Consider the following 14217-nt stretch of genomic DNA (forward strand, 5'->3'; position numbering starts at 1 on the left):
TTCAACAAGATGTGGAAAATATCACTTTTTACCAAAAATTACAAAAATATTCATCAAAATTAGAGAATTAAAGATATCATCATGAAATGAACAAATCTGAGTTAGAACCACATGTAGTACCTATATATGTAATATCAAAGCAATTGGACTTGCGGTTTTTAACAAGAAGTCGAAAATATCACTTTTTACCAAAAATGACAAAAATATTCACCAAAATTAGAAAATTGAAGATATCATTACAAAATAAACAAATCTGAGAGAGGTCCACATGTAGTACCTGTATATGTAATATCAAAGCAATTGAACTTGCGGTTTTCAACAAGAAGTCGAAAATATCACTTTTTACCAAAAATTACAAAAAATATTCATCAAAATTAGAGAATTAAAGATATCACGAAATGAACAAATCTGAGAGAGGTCCACATGTAGTACCTATATATGTAATATCAAAGCAATTGGAATTGCGGTTTTCAACAAGAAGTAGAAAATATCACTTTTACCAAAAATGACAAAAATATTCACCAAAATTAGAGAATTGAAGATATTACAAAATGAACAAATCTGAGAGAGGTCCACATGTTGTACCTATATATGTAGTATCAAAGCAATTGGACTTGCGATTTTTAACAAGAAGTTGAAAATATCACTTTTTACCAAAAATTACAAAAATATTCACCAAAATTAGAGAATTAAAGATATCATTACAAAATGAACAAATCTGAGAGAGGTCCACATGTTGTACCTATATATGTAATATCAAAGCAATTGGACTTGCGGTTTTTAACAAGAAGTTGAAAATATCACTTTTTACCAAAAATGACAAAAATATTCACCAAAATTAGAGAATTGAAGATATCATGATGAAATGAACAAATCTGAGAGAGGTCTACCCAAGGTACATATACACGAAGTATCAAAGCATTCAGGCTTGTAGTTTTCAAGAAGAATTCGAAAAAGTAAAACATTGACACGGACGACGAACGACGCCGACGACGACAGACAATCACTCATATGATAAGCTCCGCTCGACAAAGTCGACAGCGAAGCTAAAAATATCTGATCTCACTTTGTACAATTTCCTTATTTACTGCAGATATGTGGTACATAATTGCATGACTTCAAAAATATGTATACTTGTACAATGTAGTTATATGAATAGCGCCCTCTATCAATGAGAAACAACTGCTTATTATAAAATATAACAACCACTCATACACAATCTCTAATAGAGAAAACTAAACTACCCTAAAAATTATTTAGCAGTAGTGAAAATAATTTTCACAAGTTTTTTCAGAAGCATGAATTAATAGCATACCAATGAAAATTACTTTTTTCCTATTGGTTGATGCAATTAAATAGTGAGTCATTTTTTTGAGAATAGAAATAGATAACATAACATTTGCTAGGATATTTTTTTGCTTTATGCACACAGCAGTGCCATGCCAATGGAGCTTCAAAGACTGTAAATTTGCCAAAAAATAATGCTGTACCAATGAAGTTACACTCAAGATGAACTCAATGAGAGGAATAATGACACAGTGTCAAGCAGTTATCCAATCAAAAACTTGAACTCACACAGGAACTCAGTCATGGTAATCATATATTGTGGTAATGAACTTTCAACCTTTGACATCATAGGACCAAAGTCAATCAAGCAGACGATAATATTATAAGGTTATTACCTCAAGAATACCTCAAAGTATGCACGAAGACGGTACAGCTGGAGTACCAACCGACGTGCAACATCTTTTCTTTCCAAGGATATATCATGGGAATGCCAAAATCAAAAAGTTTAGAACAGAATCAGCAAACTTCTTTGTGTGGAGTCCGGTCAAACCCTGGTGGCAGCCATGTTTGTTTTTATCATTAGAGCATAATCATTCCATATTTGGAATTCGCATTTCCCTATATGGTAGGATGAAATTACCGCTCAAAATACCACAAAATGATGGCACGCTGTAACTTATGGCGTTACGGTGACAGATGTATAATAATTGCTTTTACTGAGAATATTTTACAATATCTATGCATTGTTTTAAAGCATTATTTTTATTGACACATGCATGTTATGTTCAAGTCACGTGTAAAAAAAATTGAAGTTCTTGTTCTGTTGAAATTGTCATTGATATGTGTCGCAATTATGAACATAGATTTTTTTTTATTTCCATGCCACTTTTCACAATGTATGAATAAAAAGTTAGCGCAAACTAAAAGATAGTATATAAAATCTAGTTTGAAGCATCACAAACTGGGAGAATGAATAAGTTTTCACAGTAAACTAAAAAGTTGCTGTACTCACCAAAATAACAGCACAGACAGGACCAACAAATGCCCAAATTAAACCTCGCTCAGTGGTTATCCAACAACTACAATAAAAAAAATTATTATTATGTTTTTAAAATTTTTTTTCATTCCATATTGTGATTAAATATTCATGAGAAAAAATTATATATGATTAAAATTACTATGATGGCATAAATACTGTAAAATGCTTTAATTCCACAAGAGATTAAAATTTTGTGATCAGTGATATCATGAAATTTTGTAAGAAGTGAAAATTTTACTGGGATCGAAAAAAAAAGTACTACTGTAAAATCTGTATTAAAAGCCGCGGCTTCTAATAAAATGGTACAATGCAACAGAGGGGATGCGGCTTCTATTAGAGCATCTACACATATGAGAAACGGTGAATTTTTAGGTCTCAGTTGTTCAAAAAGAATGGGTGCGGTTTCTATTAGGGATGCGGCTTCTAATACAGATTTTACGGTAGTACAAATCAAAACAACTTTTATGAAATTTTGCCATCACCTTCTCCATTAAATCATTAAATTGCAAAACATCCCAGCAGCAAAAACTAAACAGTAAAAGAAGTGAATATGCTCCACACTAGAACCAGGCTCAAAACAGAATTACAAACATGGAACTGTTGCCAGCATTTTTGTCGACTTATCTTCAACGGCTGCAGACATATAATAGTTACATTATTGTTGGTGTATCAATGCAGATTAAAGGGACACATGCCGCATTCCATGTAATCTTCAACCAAAATGATCCGTGTGACACCAAATGAATACACACTTTAATGTTGAAATGCACATGCTATGTATACAGCCTCTAACAGATGAAAAGTATATGCTAAATGGCTTGATATATGTTTACCCTGTGTTTACGCATTCAGTTCAAAGGTAATTTTGGTAAATTTCACATTACATGTACATGTTTGTTTGTTTTTTTAAATTATGCAGATTTTAAGCCAGTTCACAAAGGTTATTTTGAAGTTCAAATAGTTCATAAATTGACTAGACAATTGACTTTATAATTGTGGACAAAATTCAAACTATTGAGTTTTGACTCACTATTGGTCTGTTCCATATCCATCGTAGTATACAGCAGCAGATACACCAACAATCACCGCAGGAACTCCTGCATAGAAAACATCAACAGATTTATTACACTAAGGATACAATGTTAGGTTTATGCAGAGATGCACGCTTCAGGAATGTTTCAGGAAATTCTTTTAACCTAACTTGGGTTGTGTGTACTGTAAATGGTGCAGTATAATATTAAATGGTGCAGTATAATATTAAATGGTGCAGTATAATATTAAATGGTGCAGTATAATATTAAATGGTGCAGTATAATATTAAATGGTGCAGTATAATATTAAATGGTGCAAATAAATTAAAACATTCAGACAGACCGTGCAGATACAGTATGTTTACAATAAACGATGGAAATGAAAAAAAAATATAACTAGAGCATTTGTTATATTTATACTATATTTACTCATTGACTCTTACACAATCCCTAGAGGGAAAGGAAATGGTCACAAGGTAGAGGAAATAAAACAAAACAAAAACAATATGCTAAATAACAAAATACAATCACTAAATTACTCAATATTACAAAATCACTAAAATAATGAATAATGTTATGTGTCTTGCATACTGGAGTCAGAAAGCAGCAAAAATCATGATGTACATGGATGATAATGATCCGTGAAGTTAAGGTGTATAACACTCACCATATCCATATGGATAGTAGTATCTCCTCCTGGAATGCTCGGCTTCAAAGACTTCTACTAACATGACATACAGTTGAATTCCTTCCAAACTCATCCATGCAAACGCTGCCAGGAAAAAGTAATGCAGGAATCCTGCTATGACAGAACACCAAACCTGCAATGTAAAACAACTATAATGAGTTCTCTATAAGACTACAATGGTTTTAGAAGAACGTGCAGCTTATCTACAAGTATTAAAGAGGAACCGCTCAATCCAATGGATTGCACCATGTGCTCATGGGTAATTAACTCCGTCTCTGCCCACTAAGTAAATGAATGCTTATCATGCACGCTTTAATACTCAAACTGTGATTGACAGGCCTTTTGCATACATTAGCTGCCATTTTAAACTCATGATTTTTACTTGTCACGGCACGTTTCGACCGAAAACAACAACATTTATACATCAAAACTCCAACCAGATGAGTGTGGACGCTAGCGTACATATTCATGCCCCCGTAGAAATGTATTTGGAATCACAGCTTGATTCCCAAACATCGTAAATGGCACATTTCTCAGAGCTCTTTTCGCAATGTGAGCGGCCTGGTTCAGATTAGCATACTAATTACGGTGGCCATCTTGCCCCAATTTATAGTATTGGTTCTCCTTAAGGTACACAGAAATACACACACAGTTTCAGACATTTTTTGCAATACGTCGTTCCAGTATGTGCCATATACAGTAAAATGAGTAATATGTTATTTTGTTGATCCAAATCAAACTGTAATGCACATATTCAAGTATTAAAGCAGTATTTAATAAACATTGAACATATATTATTAAACATATATCTTCTTGTATTGAATAATCAAAAAAAATGAAAACCGAATTATTGCATTATTTTTCAATTATCCTTTGGACCACTAGCTTTCAAAATTACTGCTATTTATTTACATGTAGGAGCATGCAAAAGGTAATTATTAACTTTCAATGATACTATAGTTTGCGAAATATCACTACCAACTATCAAAGTAATTAACATGCAAATGTTCAAATAATATACTCTATATATTCATACTGGGAGAAGAAGTTATGACAACTTTATAGTGAAAGTTATCGCAACCACGACAACTTAATGACTTTCAAACTTAAGATTTACAGGTTTAGCTCATTTAAATATTACCTTATATGGTCAAAGAATGATCTAGGATGGGTTAGCACAAGATAACAGGCTCCTGACAGATAATCAGGAAACTTGAACATAAACTGTGGGAATTAACATTTAACTACTGTGAAATACTTTATTTTCGCTGAAATTAATTTTTTGCTGATAAAGCTTTTTGGGTGTTTTGTATGGAATCTATTTTCACTGATTTTTGATGATTTGAATGCGATACATAGAAAAAAAAGTTATTCACTGGATTTTCAGCGAAAATAGCGAAATTAAATTCCAAGCGAAAATAAAGTATTCTACAGTATTTGACTGCTGAAAAAAAAAGGACATTTACCTCCTGATCAGTTTGATCAATGCCTGCCATAAATATCACCTCCGCAATCAACAGACAAAGACATAGATTCTTGTGAATAGTATTGCGATCATTCTGGAGGCTTCTGTTGGGTACGCAAATAACAAATGCATACATTTCGTGAAAAATATTTTATACCAGGTGACAGTTTTTATCTTTTGAGTTTTCTACACTGCAATTGTTTATCAAATGGCAATTAATGTGATATCCCAATGTCAACCAGGTCCAGTTGAACCAAAGCACCTGCAGATCTAATTCAAAGCTTTCTGCAAGTCAAATCCAATATTAAATGCTCTAAAATTTCATAATTTTTCACCAGAAGTAGTGAAAATTTGTACCTCAGGAAATTATTATCAGTTTACAGTAGATTCATAAATCAGTTGCATTTATTTTATACTGTATGATTCAAATATGACCACAGGCATAGTTTTCAGAAATTATCAGAAATTTAATAAATAAATAGCACTTACGAACAACAGCAGAATGTAAATAGACAGAGTAGAAGACACACCATGGATACAATAAATCCAGCATATGTAATAACTGACAGAGCAAAATGGTGATCTGGAGAAATCTGAAAAAAATAGCACATTGATATGTTGAATATAGTAGCTTATTTTGAATATTAATTAATTTAAATTAAAATACAGTATTATTCTGATAAAAATTCTTATGGCCTGACAACAATAAATTAAATTAATTTAAAAGTTAATTATATTTGATATTAATTTTATTTATTTTTTTTTTATTCTTTGAAATTTCCGATGGGATTTAAATAGACAGTCAATATTTCTCCTATAGTTTTAGTTCAGAAAAGTACAGAAATATTTGTAAACCAGGATACCGCATACATCAATGACTATATGTTGAAAACTGTATTTTGTGAATCAGTCTGTGTACTTACAGCAACTCCTCTGACATCCATAATGACAGCAAAGTTTGTTAAATGACTACATTTACATACGGTATGGGTGTCATTATTTGTCACAGTCTCACAACCATAGTCTGACCATATTCCATCATTACTGAAAATATGAATATAAACATACTACTGTAAAACATGTCTTTTTAGCTAGCATGTTATTTTAGATAATTTAGCTAATCTGTAATTTCACTAATTCAAGATGTCACTAATTCAAAATAAAGTATATTCTCACAATGAGATTGTTGACACTTTTACTAAATTAAGATTCAGTTAATTTTTACATGGAGTAAAATTTGCAAAACAGGCGTGTAGCTATTTAAACATGTTTTACAGTATCTTAGACTGCACTGGTTTCTTTGGCTGTGTCAAGTTTGAATGGACCATTTTTCTTTCACTTTTATGCATGAATTCAAACTTAGAAAACAGGACAAACATATGTCATAGCATTGTTGAGGTCAAAACATCGCATAGGAATTGACAAATGCAAAAGTATTTTTTGGGTATTTCCAAACATAATAATATGCGATAATATGCATTATGAGTCAATTTTGATGATGTAAAGATCTCTCAATATCATTTGTCCTTTGAAAAATCAGCATTTCAACATTGAGCTATAAAAAAAATTGCAAATATGATATGATTATGAATGGACTACATATTATGAATATGAACACATGAATTTATGAATATAGGATACAATAACAGACCAGATTGATTGAGCTGAGTTACATATTACTACACTATGTATGGCCCTGTCAGTCCCAACCTGTCAGTCCCAGCCTAACCTGACCTGAGCTGACCTGGTCTGGTCTGCAACACCCTGCCCACCCAACTCTGTTCAATGATACACCAATATACAGTACTCACCTTGGGGTGAAATTCCAATATGAACATACTGCATCTGTTACATTGTAAGTCTGCAAAATGAGAGGAACACAAAAATGATTAGCTGCAGCAGCATTATTTTTCACAATTATAAAATTAGTTTTTAGTATGGTATGTAAATTTCATTACAGCGAACTGGTACTATACCATCATTATACATCCAGCATTGAAAACAATTGAATTTACAATTCCATAAAAAGCCATCTACATTTGTTTCAAAATATATTTACACTTGTATGAATTTCCCATTTATATGGGATAAACTGTGTCACCAACATTGACACACTTAAAAAATCACTTTCAAACACTTTTAATTGTTTACATTATGTGAAGGAGAATTACAGTGGGTGATGGAATTATATAGAAACCTGTCACTGAAGGTGAAATTCACACATTTTTCATTACCATTTTAGATTGCTATCTTTCATTAAATTATTATTACTATCGGTATAAGCAGGAAAAAGATGTATAATAATAAAGTTTACTTGAGAATACCAAAAAGTATGCACTCAGGCAGCACAGGAATCCATGATTCTCTTTTACACCTGTCAATTCAATCGCTGTACTGCTTTTGTGCATACTTTACGGTATTCTTTTATACAGTGTATACACATTGAGTTATCACATATGATGAACCTCCAGTAAGCAATAAGTAGGTGACAAAATTATAAATGTTTGTTCATTTTGTTGTCAATACAGCACAGCAGTTCTCAAATATCTGTGTTTTTTTTTCATTTGATTTTTCTAACAATCACCACTGAGGGCAGCGTATAGTAATGTTAAGTAATACAAGGATAATGACACTTTAGGGATTTAAGTTATGCCAATGATTTTATCATAAAAGAATTGATTGTTTCAAAACAAACACTCTATTAAATTTCCATGGCTGGAACTCTGTAAGGGAGTCTGGGCGAAACAGATTGGCCACCAGAGGGCACTGTTTGTTACATGAACACCATAAATTAAGTTTTAATCTTACCTGTTTGTGCTCAAAAACAAGAACTGCTGGTTCAGAGAGATACGACGGTGAGTTCATTTTGTTAATAGAAGCCGATATAATCGGAGAATTCACAATACTGTCAGCAGTATCATTCTCATTTCCAATGTCACTGCCAGTACCCAATATATCACCCATGGTACTATACATGAAAAACACTAACTTAACAGTTCCTGGAAATAAAATGAAATGTCGCTTTGTCAATTAATCACACTATACTACGATCACCTGCCCATAGCAACCAATCAATTTACTTGTAAAGATTGAGACCTGTATATAAAGACCACGTTCTTATGTGACAAATGACCAGTTTGATCAAATGAACTCGTGTGTAAAGTCTAAAATGATGGAGGTCATGCAACAGGGTTATTTGTTACTTACCGTTTACACTTTTATCCTGCAATGTTTTTTCAGACAAAGCAATGGATCCAATTGTAGATTTTATTTTCTCATCAGCTGACGAGGAATGCACAAGATCACCCTTGAATGGAAACTTGATTCCTGCTTTGTCTGTATCATTCATATCTTTCACTAAAACTTCCATCACTAAAAATATATAGAGATTCAGTTAAAAGTAATAATACATTGTTATGAATAGGAAACAAATCTCAATGGAATATTGTATGTACAGTATTTGTTCTATTAGTAGTGCATACATTTATGAGTGTTTGTTAAGCTAGAAGCCTACCGGTACTCATAATTTTTTAGAAAGTTGGTCACAAATTGCATACAGTGTTCATTGGCATCATGAAATGTCATTCTTTTGTGTGGTACAGTGATGTATTTTGAGAAACTTGTCCTAATATTTTCCAAAAATTGCTATCTTTAGAACAATTCCATAGAGCACAATGTTGCATTTTTTAATATTTTTTAAAACCCTGATTTTTTTAAATAATTTAGGACAATAATAAGTACTCCACCGTTAACAATATATTATTTTTTCAGCTTACTTTATTTTAGCTGGAATTAATTTTTGCTGAAAAACTTTTTGGGTGTTTTGTATGTAATTTATTTTCACTGATTTCTGTCAAGTTGAAAGTATTTTAATATAGGAAAAAAGATATATTCGCTGGATTTTATTATCACTGAATCATTCCTTTAGCCAAAATAGTGAAAATGAATTCCAAGCGAAAATAAAGTATTTTACAGTAATATGCAATTTTCAAATTTTTACCATATTAGCTCATATATTAGAAGCGATGACCTGGAGTCAAAAGAATCATAATTGAAAATACACCTCTTGTTTAACTCCAGTTTTCTGTATATAATGCAGCCAGAGACACCTGGGGGTAAACCACCATCATATAATCTGTCACATAGCAACCTGTATACTTACAAATATTTTCATTTACCACACTGATATTCTGCCCTGCTTTCATCAAATTAACCAATAAGAACCCAGTTTCATCCATACACTGCAACAGTTGTGTGGCTGTTTGTACTCTCTTTTCTCCAGGTATATCATTCCAAGCGACTGTATGATCCAGTAGATTACTACCGACTTCAGTCAAAGCCTTGATACACAATAAAAACCAATACTTCACATGAATATCTTATGTCTTGTGTTATATTGTTATTAGGCCATATATTCTGATTGTAATTCAGACAGAATTTTAAAATGTAGTCTTTAAAATGGTTCATTGTGCAAATTTTTCCGAAATCAAGGCATTTCAGCCTAACATATCACATACCAATCAAAACTAATTTGCATTTAGGGTTTTTAACCTTTTAAAGACCAAAGTAAATTGATGTCACCTTTCATAAAAAAAATTTTTTCCACAATTTCTTAAAAAAATGTTAATCAAAACATGTAGCTGATCAGAACTATGTCAATTTGGTTCAAAATTATTTGAAGAAATTATGGAAAAAAAAATTGGTGAAATATTTTGATAGTAAAAATGTTAATGAGCATTCACTCATATATCTCCATTCGTAATTACACACACCCATAACACAATAATGGTTTAATCCTCACCATGGCAACCTTGTCAATAAACTCCAGCATGTATTCCTCATCAATACCAGATTGTTCAGCGATGATTTTATTTAATGAATTTATATTATTTACTGATCCAATCACGTCACCACCGTACATCACCTGATCTGGATCTGTGCTATTGACCATAAGTGATGTTACTATGGCAACATCACTCACACTGGATATATTCTCAATCTGAAAGAAAAACGAAAAATATAAAATATATACTTTCATTTTATAGTAACAGATGAATGAGTCATTCCAGCATGTTGTATGACATCTGCCCTCTAGTGGCAGAAACAAATTATTTTGATTTCCTTTTAACAATTTTGTTTGCCCTAGAAATGAATTTTTGAAAACACTATTCACTTCTTAACATTTCATTCATTTTTGTTAAACATAGTTGAACTCTGGTGACCTTGCCCTTTGTTATATAATATAATTCCCTTTAACATATTTTGTTTCAATATAAATATGCATTGTCATAATTAATTTTGAGTACAAACAAGTTTTGGGGTTAAACCAACAGTGGGGAATCAGTCTACCGAATGTCCTTTAAAGATGTAAATATCTTACAAAAACATTGGCGCCTTATTTGTTTAATTATTTTAAGGGACATAATTTCCAGCTTTATTCAAAGTAATTCAGATATTTTAGTATAAAAACAAATGCCTCATCGCAAAAAAAAAAGTGCTGCATTTAGACGTGAATAGATTCATAAAACATGCAAGATAACAGAAAATCTTAGCTGGCTTTTATCCAAGTATTTTGTACAGGTGTCTGTCAAAAATTAATGATTCACTGAGACAAATATGAACTGCCTCATTGTGTGACTACTACTGTATTATATGAAAAGTAAAAAAAAAAAAACACCCTTTATGAATAGCTAGCATGTTGCAAGCTCTGCTTTGTATGCAAATCAACTTTAGTTAGTTGGTGTCCAGTGGAGGGAGAAGTCAACAGTACTGTTGCCTCCTGAAAATCTACATCTTCAAACACTGCAATCTTTGAAGTGCGTTTTTAAACCAGTATTATAAAAACTCTATCATTCTGTTCTAATAGCTGAAACATATTCCTGTGAGTTTTCATTTGTCAAATGAACTGTTTGTCAAATACAGAATACATATATTCTAGAACAATATTCTTTTTAAAATGTGGATGAAATGTTTTGCTTTTTATGTATTTTTTATGTATTGTTTTTGATTTGATAACTTTGAACTAAACAGATTTTCTATTAGCTTCAGATCTTGATCAAAGTTTGGCACCCAGTTCATAGGAGTGCTTATATTGATTTTCTGACATCTTGTTTTCTGTAAAGATTTTATTGGTAGGTTTGTAAATGTGTATCAGACTGTGCAATCTCTCCATGAGTTGGTTTTGAAAACCAGTATGGAATTCTGAGATACATTACCAAGGATATTATTACAAGATAAATCATTTGCTTCATTGAACGCATAAAACAATGCATATTTCCACTGAGATCAGTGACCTTTGATGTGTATCACCAGTAATCAGTCAAGTAGAAACAGTCAAAATATTTTATCAGATTTTCTCAATTTTTGCATGATATTTTCATACAGGACATCTGTTGTTCAAACTCAGGGAAGACTTTATACTGATGAATAAGGTGACCAAGTTTGATGAAGTTTGGAATAGAATTAGTAAAGTTATTATGCACACAATAACAATTATTAAAGACGACGACGACGACAACAACGACAACAACAACAACAACAGCGCCGGACAAAATTTTTCCCTTAATATATTTTTCCCTTCCATCTTTGATGGTACGGGCAAGGTAAAAATGGGTAGATAACAAAAACTAAAACATGGCTGCTTAAATTTCTTGAATGGTTCTATTCTGAGAAATATGCCCTCTAGTGGCACACCCAAACAATCATTTGTTTTTAAACCTGTTACTTTTCACTTCACAGACATAATCTGGAAAAATATTGTAAGACAGCGCGTTATCTACACAGCTTACCATCTTAGTGATTTCTGCTGTAATTGCAGATGTACATGAACTTAGATTAGGACCATCTATTGGAGTCCAATAGGCTGGTCTGCCCACACAAATCCACTGTGCTTCTCCTGAAAGAAATATTACAAAAAAACAAATCATTTGAGAGTTACAGTATTTCTTGAAGCAATTGAAAAAAGATATAGTTCACTGTAAGATTAGTCCTGACTAGTACACATCTAAACCTTTTTCTCTTGTGAATTTGCTTAGATTCATGTCAGGTTACAGGGAGTTCAACAGTAGCACAAACCCCTGTGAACTATTTACTTGCGGTAGATTGTCATGGATACGTGGTATTGATATGTGATAACAATATTTTTTGGTGTTGGATTTTAATTATTTGCAACACAGTTTTTAATCAAAGATATAATGACAGTAAGTAAACTATGCATGCATTTTCTCTACTTTCCCTGATGGAGCAAAAAAGAAAAGTCCAACTCAAATTTTATGTTTTAATTGTTACATGTAACTTGTCTCAAACAATTGGTAATCAACTACCCACTATAAATCAACTTGCTGTTAGCCAAGAAGACAGCCATGATATTCCTTAATAACCTACTACCCCTACAAAGATGTGGTTCCTTACCTGTTGTTCCCTCAGGACAGAACTGTTTAGCAGTATCCCCTGTCATAGTAACCGGCCAATAGATGTCCCTGACTGTTGCTGCTTCACAGTACAAATCAGGACTAGGTCTTGTCATCATAAAGTCAGTCATAGTGAAATCTACCACAAATACAGAACAGAAATAATCAGTATAAACATTCACAAACTCAATACACTGTGAGATATATAAACAATAATATTACTCATACCTTTGGTGGAGCCTCTGGATTTCTGTGTGGTCACATCACGTGGTGAAGCACGAGGTGAGGTCCAGAAAGTCGCATGAGTTGGCACCTTAGGAATTGTTGGTGATTGTTGCGATATTGTGGTTGGTTGATCAGTATCTGTGAATTCTTTGTTTGGTGTAGTAGTAGATCGTTGTGTGGCTAGATTGGTTGCTGGAGGTACAGTAGATCCAGGATGCTGAGTGACCCCTTGTGTTGTTTCCATGAGAACAGAAGTGGTTTTTCGTATGCTACTACGACGAGATGGAATTGTTACTTGTGCAGTTGTTGGTGCTGGTCTTTGTGTGGTGACTTGATTGGTAGTTGTCTGGATGCCTAAATCCTTTGTCATTGTTGTTGGTGGTGCAGTGGTCGTCTCTAACTGATGTTCAGTTGTCCGAACTATGGGTGGATCTGTGACAACAGGTGGTTCAGTATGTCCATCTACAGTAGTAGTTTCCTTGGCAACAGTAGTTAATTGAGGTCCAATTGATGGTTCAGTGTGTCCATTTACAGAAGTAGTTTCTATGACAACAGTAGTTGGTCCTCCATGCTCAGGAGTGGTGGATCCGATAGCTGTCGTTTCTATTTATAGCAAAGAGGTTTTGGGTTAAGCAAGACAGGAAATAATGAAACACTAAATTGATAATGTGTAGTAGCCCCCCCCCCCCTGTAACATATGTGGTGGCGCATTAAAACTAGACCAACAAACCTGTTCCAGAGGGCTAGCAGAAATTGAAATCCCATAATAGCCACCATCAGAGTAAACATGTAATAAATGAGAATTGAGTACTGACTATAATGTAAAACATTCTAATGGAGCTAAAATTCTGTAAGGTGTACAAACATGATATTAATAATCTGTCAGAAGAGACTTTATGCAATAAAAGTCAGATATATATATATTAATTCAAATGTTTCTAGATGTTATGAAAGTTAAATCAATTAAAAGGAAGAAGGAAAATATGATTTTATTAGAAACTACATGTACATACTAATATTTTAGTCAAGATATAAAAGTAACAAGCATTTTTGAAATATTTGTAATGCACACA

At 32.6% G+C, this 14217-nt stretch overlaps 1 protein-coding gene across 2 annotated transcripts in view; it reads right to left on the reverse strand.

Annotated features, from left to right (window-relative positions):
• LOC100372364 (adhesion G protein-coupled receptor L3-like) overlaps nt 1-14217 on the reverse strand; it is a 49926-nt gene that overhangs the window by 11360 nt on the left and 24349 nt on the right. The window contains exons 7-20 of one of the 2 annotated variants that reach the window (XM_085503394.1): nt 13148-13738; nt 12921-13058; nt 12299-12405; nt 10312-10509; nt 9673-9850; nt 8718-8882; nt 8319-8509; nt 7322-7371; nt 6434-6554; nt 6000-6103; nt 5512-5614; nt 4025-4178; nt 3357-3423; nt 2300-2366 (exon numbers count right to left, since the gene is read on the reverse strand). In XM_085503394.1, the coding sequence (XP_085359520.1) occupies nt 2300-2366; nt 3357-3423; nt 4025-4178; nt 5512-5614; nt 6000-6103; nt 6434-6554; nt 7322-7371; nt 8319-8509; nt 8718-8882; nt 9673-9850; nt 10312-10509; nt 12299-12405; nt 12921-13058; nt 13148-13738 (2234 nt within the window). Of the gene's footprint in view, nt 1-2299; nt 2367-3356; nt 3424-4024; nt 4179-5511; nt 5615-5999; nt 6104-6433; nt 6555-7321; nt 7372-8318; nt 8510-8717; nt 8883-9672; nt 9851-10311; nt 10510-12298; nt 12406-12920; nt 13059-13147; nt 13748-14217 lie in introns of both variants that reach the window. The other variant, XM_085503393.1, reaches the window with a different exon arrangement.

Source organism: Saccoglossus kowalevskii, chromosome 9, assembly GCF_978046115.1.
Source record: "Saccoglossus kowalevskii chromosome 9, keSacKowa6.1, whole genome shotgun sequence".
Classification (NCBI taxonomy): domain Eukaryota; kingdom Metazoa; phylum Hemichordata; class Enteropneusta; family Harrimaniidae; genus Saccoglossus; species Saccoglossus kowalevskii.